We start from the raw sequence: 16,170 nt of genomic DNA, 5'->3' as shown, positions 1-16,170 counted from the left end.
TAAAAGTCTGTAAAATTATAAGATGCATAGATCAGGTTGATGGTCAGAGTCTTTTTCCCCCAGAGTTGAACTGTCTATTACCAGGGGGCTTGCATTTAAGGTGAGATGGGAAAAAAGTTTAAAAGGAGATATGAGGGGCAAGTCTTTTTTTTTATTTTACACAGAGTGGTAGGAGTCTGGGACACACTGTCAAGGATGGAGGTGGCAGCAGACATCATATACATTGAAGGGACTTTTAGGTAAGCACATGAATATGCAAGGAATGCATGGATATAGACCAAGGGCAGGCAGAAAGGACTAGTTTAAACAACTTGGTGTCGTGTTCAGGACAACATCATCGGTCAAAGGGCCCATTTCTCTGCTGTACTAAGTTTTATTTTTTAAATGTAGCACTTGAATTCCTAAACTCTGTCAGCAGAATGTCTTTCCTAGTTCTACCTATGCTGCTGGTAACAGACATGGATAAGCTTATCTCTCCACGCTTCAGGCTCACTGCCTGAAGGGCTTTTGCCCGAAACGTCGATTTTGAAGCTCCTTGGATGCTGCCTGAACTGCTGTGCTCTTCCAGCACCACTAATCCAGACATGGATCATGAGCACTGAATCCTCCCCATCCCACTGCAGGTCCTTGTCCAGTCCAGAGCAAATAACACACCACCTAGGATCAGTCAGAAAACAGACTCATCTGACCCCTTGCAATTTACTGCAGGGAAAATAGTGTCAGTGTCAATCTCCCTCACTGTCATGCCCCCTACAATCATATATTCCTTCTTTCAGGAAGCCATTCAAAGTTTGGGTAGAATGCAACAGTGCAGTGCACAGTTCAATCATCCACTCTACAGCCCTCACTCTCATCCAAACCTGTTGGACAATTGCAAAGCCTGAACATAGATAAAGCATGATATGGATCAAAAGGTGTGAATAATACTGTTCAATCCTCAAATATAACTTGAATCAATAATAAAAATAATTGTTTTACTAAATGTAAGTGAAAAGAATTTGAACAGACAGTGTTCTTCTGCCAATGATGAAAGACCAAGTACAGGACTCAAGCATATTGCCACAAATATTGCCTACTTATTAGCTTTTATGAATAAATAAAAACTTCAATTAGATTTTTTTTTTAAATAGTGGACAGGATAGCCAAATTCTACCGTTTCATTTGGTGGATTTAAGTGATGATCATTAAATAAATGTGAAATTTCTTACAATGGATTAAAATTGCGACCAGTATATGTTCTTTTTCATTCACGATGTCTGCACAGTTTTGGTAATTGGAGCAAAACTTTACATTTTTTTTTTCCTCTATAACAATCTAAATTGAATTACAGCACTCATAATGGTTAAAAGATCTCACAACACCAGATTATAGCCCAACAGGTTTATTTGGAAGCACTAGCTTTTCGGAGTGCTGCTCCTTCATCAGGTGGTTGTGGATTATAAAATCGTAAGACACAGAATTTATAGCAAAAGTTTACAGTGTGATGTAACTAAAATTATGCATTGAAAAATACCTGGATTGTTTGTTATGTCTCTCATCTTTTAGAATGACCATGTTGGTTTCAGTTCTTTATGTGATTTACGTATGAAAGAACTGAAACCAACATGGTCATTCTAAAAGATGAGACGGAACAAACAATTTAGGTATTTTTCAATATATAATTTCAGTTACATCACACTGTAAACCTTTGCTATAAATTCTGTCTTATGATCTTATACTCCACAACCACCTGAAGGAGCAGCACTCCGAAAGCTAGTGCTTCTGAATAAACCTGTTGGACTATAACCTGGTGTTGTGCGATTTTTAACTTTGTACATCCCAGTCCAATACCAGCATCTCCAAATCAATATTTCATAAGGTTAAGTATTCATAATTCAAAAACATCAAGTGGCCTTTACATAGACAAGTGTTTTCTGTTTTGCTGATGCCTATATTCACATGTTCGCTAAGCCTGGTATAATGTCCTAAATACATGATAGAATCATCTAATGAAGAAGAAAGCTTTATTCAAGTGTGTTATAACTATTATTTATACAAAATCCATGGTTTTCAGTGACTACATTGTTAAATTTTAAAAGTTAATGAATTATAAACTTAATTCTAAACCAGAAAATTATTAGAAATGCATGAGTCACTATTTGTGGAGATACATGTTGCTGGAACTCCTTAGCATTTCCATTTTTATTTCCAATTTTCTGCATCCACCTTACTTTTGCTTTTGTAACATTAAGCTCAGTGTTTTAATTTTACTCCTATCTTCCACAAATGGAGAAATTACTTTGAATAGATACAGTAATAATATTGACAACTCCTATTTATTGGCTGTAGTTTAAACTGGAATCAAATTTATTGTTGAACTAACTCTACTTTCATGATGGCAGGGCTCAAAGCTGGTGAATGGCCGGCATATTATGGAATGGGATTTAGTTGCCAGCAACGGAATTATACATGTCATAGAGGGACCTTTAATAACTCCTCAACCAGTAAGTACTTCGCAGAAGATTACAAACACTAGGGGCCTTGGTTCAAAATTGAAATTTTCAAAAGATGAAATGGTTAGTTACATCCTCCAACTCAAAAGATTCAGAATTAAACCCAGCTTAGATTGATGGCAGGGGTAGACTTAACTTTTGTTCCTATTGAAATAGCATGTTGGTGGGGCCGGGGTGGCGATAGTGAGAGAGGAGAGAATAGATTTTCAATTCATTTTGCAGTAGATACAAAGTATTTATAGTTCAGGATCAACTATGGTTTCAAGGAAATACCTAATTATTACAGAAGGATTTTTGGAGTAAAATTTGAAGTATATTGCTTGGGGATTAAATGCAGAGAACTTCTTCTTTACTGAACCAGTGTTTACACTTGATTTGAGACCACCTAATAATGATACTGGTAAAAAAAAATGTTGAAATACATGTTCCATTCCACATTGCTGACATTGTTGACCTTTTGACAACTAACTGGATACTAAAAATCTTTGCATGATATTACAAGAACATAAATGATTTTGTAAATGTAAGAAACTTTGCTAATCAGCAAGCCACTTTGTTTTGTAGGTTTTGGTTTCTGCAAATTTATCCAGTGGTGTCCTTGGAGCAACTTTACTTCTAGGACTGGGATGTTTGATTGCCGCAATAGTTGGAGTGAGTTTTTGTCTCCGACGCAGGAGAGAGATTTTCCAATTTCAGTACTTCAAGGTATGTCAAATTGTGTTACAATCCAATGATACATCCTGGCACCGATTCTTCATAGCCCACCTTGATGTTACATAATAAATAGCCTGCAACAACTTGCAAGAATGCACAGATATTCACATTGGGATATTCCCACTGGCTTCGGAACCCTGATACAAAACATCAAATAGAGGTCTGAAGTCTAAACTAAGAAATACAGTCACTTGGCAGTGATATCCAAATTGACCAATTAGTGCACATCTTGATCAGAGATTAAAAATCCAACTCTTGGGTTCTGCACTTACATAGTTCGTTTATGGTGCTATCCTTGTGTAAACATTAAGTGTATGCTATTACTTATAGAACAGTAGAATGTTATTGATGTCACATCAAATTACACCCAGCTAAGTGCTGTGGATCATGGTCTTCAAATTAATTCAAAATTTGAAGTGGAGGATATAAAATGCTTCCTTTTACTAAATAGCAGAATTTTAAATGGGTGAACTCCTGAAGTATTCAAGTCCACACTTCAAGGTTCCCAGGTCTAGGCTAGCCATAGATTGACACAGCCTATTTAAATTTCACAAGATTGGATTTATCCTTACTGAGAGAATGTGTGTATTCCTTTTGACAGACTTGCAAGTGACTCTGAAATACAACAATTAATTTCTAAGAGACCAGATGCTAACAGAATAACCGATAGTTGGGACAGTTGAAATTATGTATAGCTAAAGTATGTTTAATAAAATTTAACTTGCATTTTATATATTAGGCTAATGATGATGATGGTATAGGCCTCAGTGCAGAAGACAATCCTGCTCTGGTTTCTGTACCAAATCCAGTGTACGGAGCATATGGTATAGTTACAGATAGCACCACTGAACCATTTGAGGTAAGTGGCTACTAAATATACTCAAGCTAGAGAATGGTTTTCAAATGTGTAACGTAGATGTTTAGATGGAAGTTAAAAGACAGAACTATTTCTTTAGGAAGAAATATCAAGCATGTGAGAGAAAAACTGCTTGAATTTTGTTTTAGTAGAAATCACCTGAAATTATCAACCAAATTTTATAATAAATTCCAAAATTCACATTTAATCAAAGGGCTTAGAATAGAATATTCTTTGTCACATGTATTCCAGTATTGGAGTACAGTGAAAAGTTTTTAAAATGGCTGCCTCTAATGGCACCGTCTTTAGGTACAAGTACTTAGGTACAAATCTTGGATACAAAAACAAAAAGAGGAATAAGTAAAATTTGTAGTATTACTTATTTCTAACCTAGTTTTTTTTAGAGACTAAAGATAGTTATGACATAGTTAAAAGATTGATATTACACTCTAGTAAAGATTTTCAAATAGCAGCAGCTCAGCATATGGTCGGACCACTCACACCAGGCCACTGCCAAACTGACTGTCCCACTCCACTCCAATCACACCGGTACTTCCTTGCACCAAGGAAGTTGTGCTGCTTCAGGACTGCTTTAAAAAAAAAACACGGAAGAGCAAAGGAACTCCAGGTGGAGCATCCTACTCTGCCCACTGTCTTGCTGGCTTAAATGAAACTGGTGTGATTTTAGTGTCAGTGGGAGGTAGGACACAATGGTCACATTCTGCTTCAAATTGCTGGCCATTACTGTGGCTTTAAAATAAAAAGCATTTTCATCTTCCAAGTGACCATAGCAAAGGGAGGTAAAAGTCGGCTATTAAAATTTCATTGGTGCACCCATTACTTTTCCCTCCAAAACCTGCACTTTTTTCCTTCCTGTTCCAATAATACCATTTCAGGTTTACCATGCCTGTTCCTGCCAAACTGGAGCTGGTCAGCTTTACCAAGCATGTATGCCTTCTGACTTAAGATTTTCAATTTATTAAAGAAGCCAGCTAGTGGCCTGAACATAGCCATTTAAAGGAAGTGGCCAACTTTACATTCAATCCCATTGACAGCTTTCTTTGCACTCTGCAAAGTTGGCAGAGTCAACCAGTGGGCAACCACTAACAGGTCATCAGACTCATTTTTCTTGTCCCGCTTTGTCACATCTTGATTTGGAATGTAGAAAAGGGGTTTCAGGAAAATTTATGGACACTGATGGGATCAGCTGATGTCTGATTTAGCATCCTTCCTGGACTACACAATGCAGGTTCAGATATTGTGGCTATATAATGATAGAAGGTGGTTCAAATCCAGTTCCTTATTGAGTATTACTAGACACAGTTTAGTCACAAGGCCAGCAATTGCGACATGCAAGGATTTGTCCTCAGGTAATAAGATTTCTTCATAACTTCACTGGTTTGTAACAAGGCGACTTGGATTAAACACCTATATATCATTGAAGGCTAAAGGTAGATATTACAGTTAATACATATAAAATCTAGCTTTATAAATAGGAGTAAGAATACAAGTGTAAGAAACTCAAACCTAAACTGATATTTTGACTTCAATTTGGCATATTGTGCACAGTTCTGGACATGTTTTAGGAAGGATGTGAAGGCATTAGAAGGTCAGAAAAAATCCATGGAAATGGTTCCAGCTATCAGGAGCTTCAGTTACATGGACAGATTAGAGAAGCTACAATTGTTTCGCCTTGAGAGAACAGAATATAGAGAGGAGCTTCAGTAGGTGTAATAAAAATCATGTTCAGTCTCATCAGCAAGAAGATAGGTAGAAAGAGTAAAAACCAGAATAAACAGATATAAGAGCACAGGAATTGGCAAAAAGAGCAATGGCAATGACAGACTGTTTAAAAAAGGCACCAAGTGACTAAGTATCCAAGTGGCGGTCGAGGCAGATTAAATCATGGCTTCTAGAAGGGAACTGGCTTATAGCCTTGCACATTTTTCTTCAGCCTGTGAGAAAATTAGCAGGTTAGTTGTATTTAGTGAATTGCATTTGCACACAAGTGGCATAGACAACAGATCAACAGTCTCAGTGCTATAACTTTATGTGGAAGCATAACTAACTTAATTGGGCTCAGCAGTTCCAGGAAAGACAATTTCCAAAAAGAATTTTTCAATGTGACTTAAAATTATGATATTATTGAACAACAAAAAAAAAGACATTGTGCTTTAAGTCTTGGAATAAAGTTTTTATCTAACTCTTCAATTGTTTACTACTTACCCAAATCTATCAAACAAAGTTATATTTAGTTGCAAAGTTTTCACTTAGCAAAACTCATCCCTAAATGGGTGGCATGTGGTTAGCACTGCTGCCTCATAGCACCAGGGACCCAGGTTTGATTCTAGTCTCAGTTTGCATATGCTCCCTGTATCTGCATGGGTTTCCTCCATGTACTGATTTCTTCCCACAGTCCAAAGTAGTGCAGGTGGCCATGCTAAGTTGCCAATAGTGTTCAGGGATGTCTAGGTTAAGTGCATTAGTCAGAGTTACAATGTAGAGTTGTAGGGGAATGGGTCTGGGTGAGTTACTCTTCAGAGGGTCAGTGTGGACTTGGGCTGAAGGGCCTGTTTCCACACTGTAGGGATTCTATGATTCTAAATAAAAGCAACTTTCATGCAAATAAATATAATAGACATAGGAAAAGGTGTACTATATAGACATGTTGCCTAAACCAAAAATGAAACTACTGTTCAAGAATTTGCTGATTTTAAAAAGTTTGTCTTTAAATACAGGACAATGATGAATATGAATATTATTCGGACACACAGAACATTCTACAGGATTGAGGAACCAGACCTCTGCTTTTTCTTTTAAAAACTACCACTGATACTGTACCATTTTAGTGCAATGTATGACGATGCTACGGGAACAAAGTATAGGCTCCAATGAAGGACAGGCTGTACGATAGCAACAAAATAAATGAATCATTGGACTTGGTGTCCAATTACTTTTTGTACTGATATGTGGGCACACTGTCAGGTCACCAAGAAACATGTGAAATGCACAAATTGAATTGCATTTTTGCAATAGTCTGGTGACTCTAGAAAGACTGAAAAATTTATTTTTTCATTTTGTACTAATAGGCAAAGATAACATTGTTTATATATAAAAAGTTGTAATACTCATCTTTTTACAAGAAGGCCATTGTATACTTTTCTTTGACTATGTTAAAATGCAGAATATATACCAACAACTGAATGTCATTTCTTTACTTCCAAGATGTTAAAAAATGCAAAATAAAAAGGCAGAATTTCTCAGCAGGTCTGGCAGAAATTAAGACAAAAATTACAGGTTACATTTTCATTTAAAAAAACCTCAGTGGGACAGTTCTGATGAAGATCTACTCGAAATGAATTAACAATTTCTGCTCGCTGATGCTGACAGCTCCACTGCTGTTCCTGCATTTTGTGTTTCTAACTAACAAAATACCTACTAAAGCAACCTTTTGTTCACTCTTTGAATTGTTTCAAAAACTATTGTATGTTTAACATGAATGGGATTGCCTGTTGAAAGGAACAGTTAATGAAAATCATATGCATTAAGTATCATAACATGAATTTCAACCAGAAACAAAGCATTGCAAAACAGAGGATTAGTTGCTGTTGAGATCACATTTTTCAGGACTAAGTCACTAGTGCTTCATTTCTTCAAAAATGAAGGTTTGTTATATGCCAGACATCAAATCTTCCATGAAAATTTGAAAATAAAAAAAATTTATTATAACTGTCTGCATGAATGTTCTGTTCAAGAACCTAATCACTATGATTAACAAGTACTTGAGACCTTCCATTATCTTGCGTAAAGAATGTAAATCTTAAGTCACTTCAGTTCTTTTGGGACTGGTGATTCTTTAGCGCTAATAATTACACACATTAGAATTAACCACTAGGTGGCAGTGTTTCCAAGTGTTATGTCAGCTTATTGAATGCATTATCAAATTTAGTATTATGTATTAGTGTTAAAAATCACATTGCACCATGAAATTTTATTCAGATCACTAATATTTTATACAAAGATTCTAGAAATCACATGCTTTGTATATTTAGCAATTATATGATTAAGGACACAAAATCAGGAGACTTTGTAAACGAAGGAAGGAAGGACTGGTATTAAATGCAAAAACAAATCTATAAAATGTAGGTCATTTGTATTGCACACACATTCATGGATTCAGTTGTGAAGCTTTTATGTGGAAACATTGTTAACCTGATGGATAATGGTGATACTTCCCGCCTTTGCCCCAGTTACATCACCCTTTAGATACTAACTTCACAGTTCACAATAGATGTAGTCAATGGTTTTAAAAATCAAATCAATCAATCTCAATTAAAGACTTTAGGCAATTGTCATTCGAGTGACCTCATCCAAACCAAAAAGTTTGTTACAACTAGAAATGAATTTCAGTTCACTTTCCTAGTTTATTATTTCTGAAGGATACAGTGCAGACATTACAACATCCACTTTAGTTTAAAACTCTGACTCTAAAACATTTCATTAGATGTTAAATACATAAAGTAAACAAGTCAAAATTGTGTTAAATCAGTGTGTAACACTGACAGTTCATAACTGAAAGCTACAAGCCAAAAACACAAGCAGCTGCCACCTCTATAAGAGAAGGTATCAGAGCAACAGTTCACTGGCAGTTACTACAGGAGACTTCAATTTCTTCACATTAACACCAATTCAGCTCAGCTTGAACACCCAAATCTTTGAAGACAAAACTATGGAGGCATGTCAAATAAGCAAACATATAGAGAGCCAAGTTGGAAAATGTCACAACCAGTTTGCCATTTGCTAAATATTGCAAAAGCACAAAAAAAAACTTTGCCCAGCTTGGAAAGCAAGACAACTCGGTTACCCCATTTCAAGAGCTCCATGATCAAAAACTTGCATGAAGACAGCTATGGTGAGATGAAAATTGAGAAATTCAGAGTATTTAATTAAAAAGAAAACGCTACCTACTTCAGCTATTGACCTTTTGGATAAAAAACTTAAAACAATCAAACATCATCTCGATACTAAAATTCTCAATCCAATTTTAAAACCTCTCCAGGGTTTTGCATCCTTCCTATATCTACAATGTCCTTCAGCCTCATAACTAGAATAGCTGCATGCCTTAATACTGGCCTTGTGCCTCACCAAATCTAAATGCTGCACCAATGGCTATGTCTTGAAGTCCTAGGCTCTAGAATTCCCTCCCTAAATCTCTACAGCACCTCTTCCTCACTTTCTTCCTTTGAGACATTGCAGGAAACATACTACTTTGAGCAAACGCTTGGTCTGTCATAACTTGATTAATAGTGTTGTTGTGAAGCATTTTGGGATACTTCATTAAATTAATGGCACTGTGTAGGTCAGTGCAGTTGTTGACTCAACTGAACAAATCTTCATGAACAAAGCTATTCATCTCCAGATCAAAACAAAAGTGATGTTTTTGCATGACCTCCCACAGTGCTGCAAAAAAGTCATGGAAAATCTGGGAATGCAGAATTCCATAAAATGAATAAAATAAAATGTATCTTATAAAGCTTCTGATTTATGTGCTAGAGATACTTAAAGTTATGCAACTTCTAATGGTGTGTTGGAAGAGTGGGGAATTTTGCAACCAAGAAACAATTTACCAGAAAAACTAAGTTTTTAGTATAGCTTGGAACACAAAATTGCACAACAGCCTGATAGTTTGCAGCTTCAAAACTCCTAATCTCAATCAGGGCAGCTGATGGTTGTACCATAAATCTTTCAAGCTGTTGGTTACAGAGGAACGTGTAGAACAATCTGGCAGCCGAATTGCCAGTCTCACAAACGCAACGTATTTGTTAGCTTCATATGATCAACTTTCCCTTCCATACTAGGCACTGAATTATGCAAAATAGTCATGGAAAATCTGGACAAGTGGTCAATAATAAGCTGCCTTTACCATCCCAAGCAAAACACTTCCGACAGTCATTGCCATCATTCTGGACTTAATCCACAAGGTGTGAAGAAGTACAGAACTACAATGCTGAACAGTTCCAGTGTACTAAATTTGAAATACATGTATAAAGGTAGTTTCTGGTTGTTGATACTTAACTGCAGAGGAGTTCAGAATAGATGTTGAGTTAATGAATGTTAAATAAAAGTGTACAGAAATTAACAATTCTTTCAAAGGCACATAAAAGATCAACTTAAAATAAAATGCTTACTAAATGGTAGGCACCTCTTTTTCGTCTCAGTCTGCTGTTGATGAAAAAAAATACTGCTTGGTTCTTCAGCATTCGTAAAACTAGGAGCATTGAATTTTAAAAGAATGTTATTGGGAATCCAGTGGATTTTCACTGTACTGATGCATTGAATGGACTGCTAAATACACGATTTTGTTTATCATGCGACAGACACAATTTTTACTGAAGCCATCAGGGCAACAAAAGGGGACAGAAAGCTGAAAATGGTACCCTTTCCAAATCTCAAAACATTAGAAACTGGAACGTTAAAACAAAACTCTGATGAAATGACAACTTAATGTGTTAGTGTGCAGATTTATACAAATCTGAAAGATGTGTTGCTGGAAAAGTGCAGCAGGTCAGGCAGCATCAAAGGAGCAGGAGAATCGACGTTTCAGGCATAAGCCCTTCTTCAGGAATCCCTGCTCAGTTATGCCTGAAACGTCGATTCTCCTGCTGCTTGGATGCTGCCTGACCTGCTGCGCTTTTCCAGCAACACATTTTTCAGCTTTGATCTCCAGCATCTGCAATCCTCACTTTCTCCCAGATTTATACAAAATGTGTATATTTAAACCACAGAGCAGCCCAGGAAAAAAAAAGGTCAAAACCAGTATGAAAAATAAACAGCACTATATATTGTTAAATCTTCAAAAATCAATTACTACATCAAGCTTGTTCTGCAGATTGGAACTTTAACTCAATGCAATTAGTGCATGCACATCTCATTCCAGGGATCACAGCAGGTTTTCAAAATAAATTAACAAAACAAAGAAAACAAGTTTTATTAGTGGGTTCTTTTCACCCAGAGTTTAAAATCTCAAGGAATTTAGAGCATCAGCAGTATTTCTCTCCATTTCTAAGCAATTTACTGTCCTGTAAATAAGCAGTAACCTGGATTCCTGCATGGGGTACCTGAACGACATGCCTGAAGGAACAGGCCAGCTTAGCAGCAAGATACCAACATGGGCTGCACATCCCAGAGCAACGGGCACCATAGATGCACTACCAATAATGGAACAAAAACTTTTGATTTTCAATATTTCTGTAACAAATTTATTCAAGACTCAATAAAATGACCTATCGATGTAGATAAGCGTGCCAGTAGAAACTTAAATCAGTTTACTAGTGGCAGCACTTTACATCTAACCTTAGATCTCACATCCAGCCTTCTTACTGAACCACAGTTTGCATTTCTGTATTGCCAACTAGTGTGCTGGCTATTCATCCCATACCTCATGATAACCTTTTGCTGTCACACTGGAGGCACAGTCTTCAGTTATCGAATCTCTCTAAATCCTTCCAAAGCTTATCTGCCTGGCTACAACTTTTTTAACCTTTTCACTATCCCTTCAACCAACTTACTCAACTCTAATCTCCAAAAACAAAAAAAAAAGAGACAAGTGCTTCAGGTTATCTTACTACAATAAAAAAAAATGCAAATTCTTTGTAACCATGATTAAATGCCAGTAATATCTTCACTTAAAAGTTTTCTATTATTTTTGTCACATTGTAAAACATACGTAAATGGTAAAAGCATCATTCTTTGTTCTCTTTCAAATCTTTCTTCACTGTGATGGTTTTATGACTACTGTGCCTAGAATAAGTTCATGCTGTCCTGTTCCAAACTTGTCCCAGAGAGTCAGGGTAACCTGTTAGTTCACAAGGAATACAGTGTCTGTATATATTGTCCGTGCATGAAATTGGTCTTAAGCATCTTTGAATACTAAAACTCTGGTGAACCCTTAAAATGATAATTCCAATGTAATACTAATTAATGGACATAATTGAAATATGCATTTGCATTTCTCTCTCATGATGACCCTCAGAATATTGCACCATGCTAAAACAAATTTGGTCCAGTGTCAGAATTGGAGATAAGATCACATGAGAGTGATTACATATTTAGTGGTTTTGGGAAGCAAATGAGTTTCAGAAAAGCTTAAGAAAACCTTGAGAAGAACTAACTTTGCAGATTTGAATACCTTCAATTACTGTACCTTGTGGACATTAGAAGCTTGTAATCTGGTCTAGATCACATAGTAGAAAACACCTTTCAAAAGTACCTAAAGAACCAGTGCATAAGCACATTGATTTTAACTTCAAACAGGCTGTCTTTATGCGTTTTCAAATGCTTTTAAGCTGGCCTCAAATGAAAATACTAGTGTGGAATATCTGTAAATACAACTATTAATAATTCTTCCCTTTAACCAGTCCAACATGAAAAATGTATCAAAATGAATTCCATGAGTTATACTGCACATGCATGTTAAACAGAATTCTACCTCTAATATGCACCTTTAGATTTCTCATTTAAAAGGGGTAGAGGCCCCAAAAAACCAACAGCCTGAAATGTGATTTTACAGTTTCACTAAAAATTCAAATCATATGGCCAGAAATAAATTTAAAATTTGTAAGGACTACTTTCATCAATTTGCAGATAGTTGTGACTGGTCATTGATCAATGATTGCCATCCATCCAGATCTTACACATTTTCAGTGACATAAGAAAACCTTTGCAGCAGACTTGAACTTCCAAAAAACAAAAATGGAGAGAAACCACAACTGGGGGAAAAAAAAAAAGAGTTGTGGAATAGGGCTGGTTTATGAAGGATTAGCAACATAGCCACTCTACTTCACTATGATCATTTCAATTACCACTATCATTTTCTATTCAAATGCTCAATTCACACCTTTTCAAATAAGAATAGACCACATTGTTTACAACCTTTAGGTAACCTTTTCTCAGATGAAATACACCATTAAAACAAATCTGCAATGAAATTAAAATGGAAGAGTTTATCGCATATGGACCATCTCTTCCAGGAAAGGGGTCTTCATGCAGCCAGTACAAAGCTGGTCCATCCAGAGTGGCGCTTCATGTTGCAAAGGAGTCCGTCTTGGATAGAAGGTGTAGTTGGTGTCATAGTTTAACAGACAACTGATGGATGACATGTAGATGTCAGAGAATCTGCACAGCCTTCGTGAAAAATAGGTGGGGTTATGATAGGTCCTGAAGATGCTCCCGAACTGGGGATTGAATAAATTCTTGGTCAGAGACCTAGAACAAGATTAGAACAAAAACATAAAAAACTTATATAGTAACTTCTGAGAAGCTGATTCATCATCTTATTGCAATGTTTCCCAGCCATCTTCCCTCAGTTTTAAAACCAAGTCAGAACCCTTTTTTCTTAAAAAAAAACAGACATCGGAGATGATTCTGTTAATGATGACCATGAGGTCTAACACTGGATTGCCCGTTTCGTTGACTAAGAGAATCCCACTAACCTTACTGTCCACAGAATGTTACAAGAGATAAAATAATTTATTTTCAAATCATTTGTATACTTTTGATTTTTTTGTATATTCTTCATGATTCAAACGTCCACCCTCTTTGTATTTGATGATGTTGAGGATTTTAGAACCAATCAGAACATGTTTTAAATACACCATGCTGCACATGGAGGAAGAAATCGAGTTAACATTTCAGGCAACATTTCTAATGCAAGAGGTCAAAGAACAAGTGGCAATGTCTAGGCAGATCGGTGGGTTTCTGGGGTGGGGGGGGGGGGTGAAGTGGGGAGGCAGAAGAAATAAAAGGGAAGGGAAAAAAAAAAGAAAGATGGAGACCGAGGACTTAAGGCTTGTATCAGATTACCATCAACAGTTGGCACTGGGGAGGAAATTGAAAATCAAGAAAGAACTTATGATCTGAAATTGGAGATTCCCAGTATTTATATCAACCCCCAATATCCTTGGCTAGTTAAAATCTAATAGCCAAATCTCAGATGCGCTAACAGTGCCATTTCTTTGGAATTCCCTTTTATCATATGTAATGCTCAGGTATTTGGCTCTTCACCAGTTGAGGAACCAGAGGATGAAGCACAGTGTGCCAGAATGGACTAAGGAATCTTCGACAATGGCCTTTCAGGCAACTTAGAACAACTGTTTTTCCAAACATTTGACAGCTTATTCATGAAATCCTTGGAATAAACCGATTCAGCAGTGCCTGGATTACTGAAATTTTTGATATGCAACATTTTTTAAAAAGTTGTGAGATAAAAACCAATATGGCATTTCTGAAACTACAAAATAAACACTCCAATTCTCAACACATCCAATATGTCATACAGACCAGCACGGTCTTGGGTTAAATCTCTGATCGATGCTCTGTAGGGCTCAAAATAATTCCCCCACCTCAAGATTTCTTGAGAACTTTTGTTTTTAAATTTTGAGCTTATTTTTCACTTCATCTCCTTAATTTGATGATGCAGTCACAGACCAACAAATTTTTCTATAATAATTTTGATGTTGTATTGGGGGTTGGACTGAAGTAGAATTAGAAAAATTCAAATTAACATCCCTAATCATCACTGGTCAAATAAACTTAAAAACACAATATACACATGAAAACATTAATTTTTAGACACCACACCATGTAAGTTGGCACAAGATAACAGGTATAATTTAGTAACAACTGCTTTTTTACCCCCTCATTTAAAAAAAAAACTGACTCTTTCAAACAAAACAAAGTATCCTAAACTGGAGAGGTCACAGTTAAGGTGATGCAAGTTTGTCATTAGCACAGCAGTAATTCATCGCTCGACTGATGCTTGGAGATGTGACAACAATCCCAAATAGTTATGAAATTAAAAACTTTTCAATAGGAAAAAAATGATATAATAAGTTGTCATTCCAATCACACACCTCATTGCATTGCACCCCAGACAGCAGGTCAACTCCTGCGACTTTAATCTAGAGACAGACTCTAGATTAATTTGCAAGGAATTTATTACCTTAGTTTTTCTGTTCCAACTAGGAAACAGTTTTCTCCCCTTTGCAAAACTACTTTTGACCCACATTCCACACCATCCCCCCAGTTTCCCTCTTTGGAGTCTCATGTCCTTTCCAGATCCTCTGCCTCATTCCTTAGACTTGGTACGCTCACTCATGGACATCTATCCCTCATCTCTATGGCCTGGTTGGTCAGCCTCACTCCATGTTCTAGCTTCCACATTCTCTAGTTTTGCTAACTGCTAGTCACTTTGCTTCTTCAACAAGTTTGGTAGTTAACGGTCAATCATTTAACTGGTTCATTCTCATAGGCAAGTGTCTCTATCGATCAGCATTCCCCTCAAATACACAACCATTTTCTCCCCTTTACTTGCCAATTCTTATGCATTGTCCTGATAAGTAGAAGATGGAAAGCTTTGAGAAACTGTCATTTTTCATCAATAATTTAAAAAACAAATTTTGCAAATTTGGGAATCTTTAGAAGTGTTCACTTAACGATTCCGGACTCTCTCCTGCACCAATTTAAAATTGTCTTTATGGTTTTCACCAGTTCTCTATTGCCACCAGCCAGTCTACCACCCATGCCAGTTAAACAGGATTCACTAAATGAAACAGCAGTCAGATGAGTCACACTCACCACTACAACGTAAGCAATAAACCCACTATCAGATGGTGAGCTTTCATCTTTATGGTGCAAGATATATATTAAAATATATATATATTAATACCAGCAAAGCATGTTCATTGTTTTGTTGCACTGACTTGTTCTCATTCTGAATGTTGATTTTCATCCACAGATTTGAGTGCTTCATTGACAAACCTTTTCACTTCAGTCTGTCCTCTTTCAGATGAAGCCACAAATATACATCAATTTGCAGTGTATCTTAATGGTTTCCTCAGTATAAAATCAATTACACTAGTTATACTTGCAGAGCTCCATGCTTTTGTTTAAAATTATCTTGTGCAAAACTCGTGTTTTTTTTCCCAATATTACAGCAAAATTACAACACAATACATTACATTAATTCTTGTCTCTCCTTTATCCATTCATTGAGCACTTGTTTAGACTCAGCATCCCGATATACCTGCGGATACAAGATACTGATATATA

The 16,170-nt window shown here is 36.4% G+C and overlaps 2 protein-coding genes across 3 annotated transcripts in view; one reads left to right on the top strand and one right to left on the bottom strand.

Annotated features, from left to right (window-relative positions):
- stab1 (stabilin 1) overlaps positions 1–8,369 on the top strand; it is a 282,900-nt gene extending 274,531 nt beyond the window's left edge. The window contains exons 66-69 of one of the 2 annotated variants that reach the window (XM_072582081.1): positions 2,382–2,483; positions 3,057–3,197; positions 3,946–4,065; positions 6,801–8,369. In XM_072582081.1, the coding sequence (XP_072438182.1) occupies positions 2,382–2,483; positions 3,057–3,197; positions 3,946–4,065; positions 6,801–6,854 (417 nt within the window). In that variant the 3' untranslated portion in view covers positions 6,855–8,369. The remainder of the gene's footprint in view (positions 1–2,381; positions 2,484–3,056; positions 3,198–3,945; positions 4,066–6,800) is intronic. The other variant, XM_072582082.1, reaches the window with a different exon arrangement.
- Positions 8,370–8,462: 93 nt separating this feature from the next.
- The window catches only part of LOC140483693 (5'-nucleotidase domain-containing protein 2-like), a 64,074-nt gene continuing 56,366 nt past the window's right edge, over positions 8,463–16,170 (bottom strand). The window contains exons 13-14 of the mRNA XM_072582083.1: positions 16,080–16,144; positions 8,463–13,326 (exon numbers count right to left, since the gene is read on the bottom strand). Coding sequence (XP_072438184.1) covers positions 13,065–13,326; positions 16,080–16,144 — 327 coding nt within the window. The 3' untranslated portion in view covers positions 8,463–13,064. The remainder of the gene's footprint in view (positions 13,327–16,079; positions 16,145–16,170) is intronic.

The sequence above is a fragment of the Chiloscyllium punctatum genome, chromosome 12, assembly GCF_047496795.1.
Source record: "Chiloscyllium punctatum isolate Juve2018m chromosome 12, sChiPun1.3, whole genome shotgun sequence".
NCBI classification, from domain to species: Eukaryota; Metazoa; Chordata; class Chondrichthyes; order Orectolobiformes; family Hemiscylliidae; genus Chiloscyllium; species Chiloscyllium punctatum.
The sequence above is the reverse complement of the archived record's forward strand: the minus strand, read 5'-3'. Positions and strand labels throughout refer to the sequence as shown.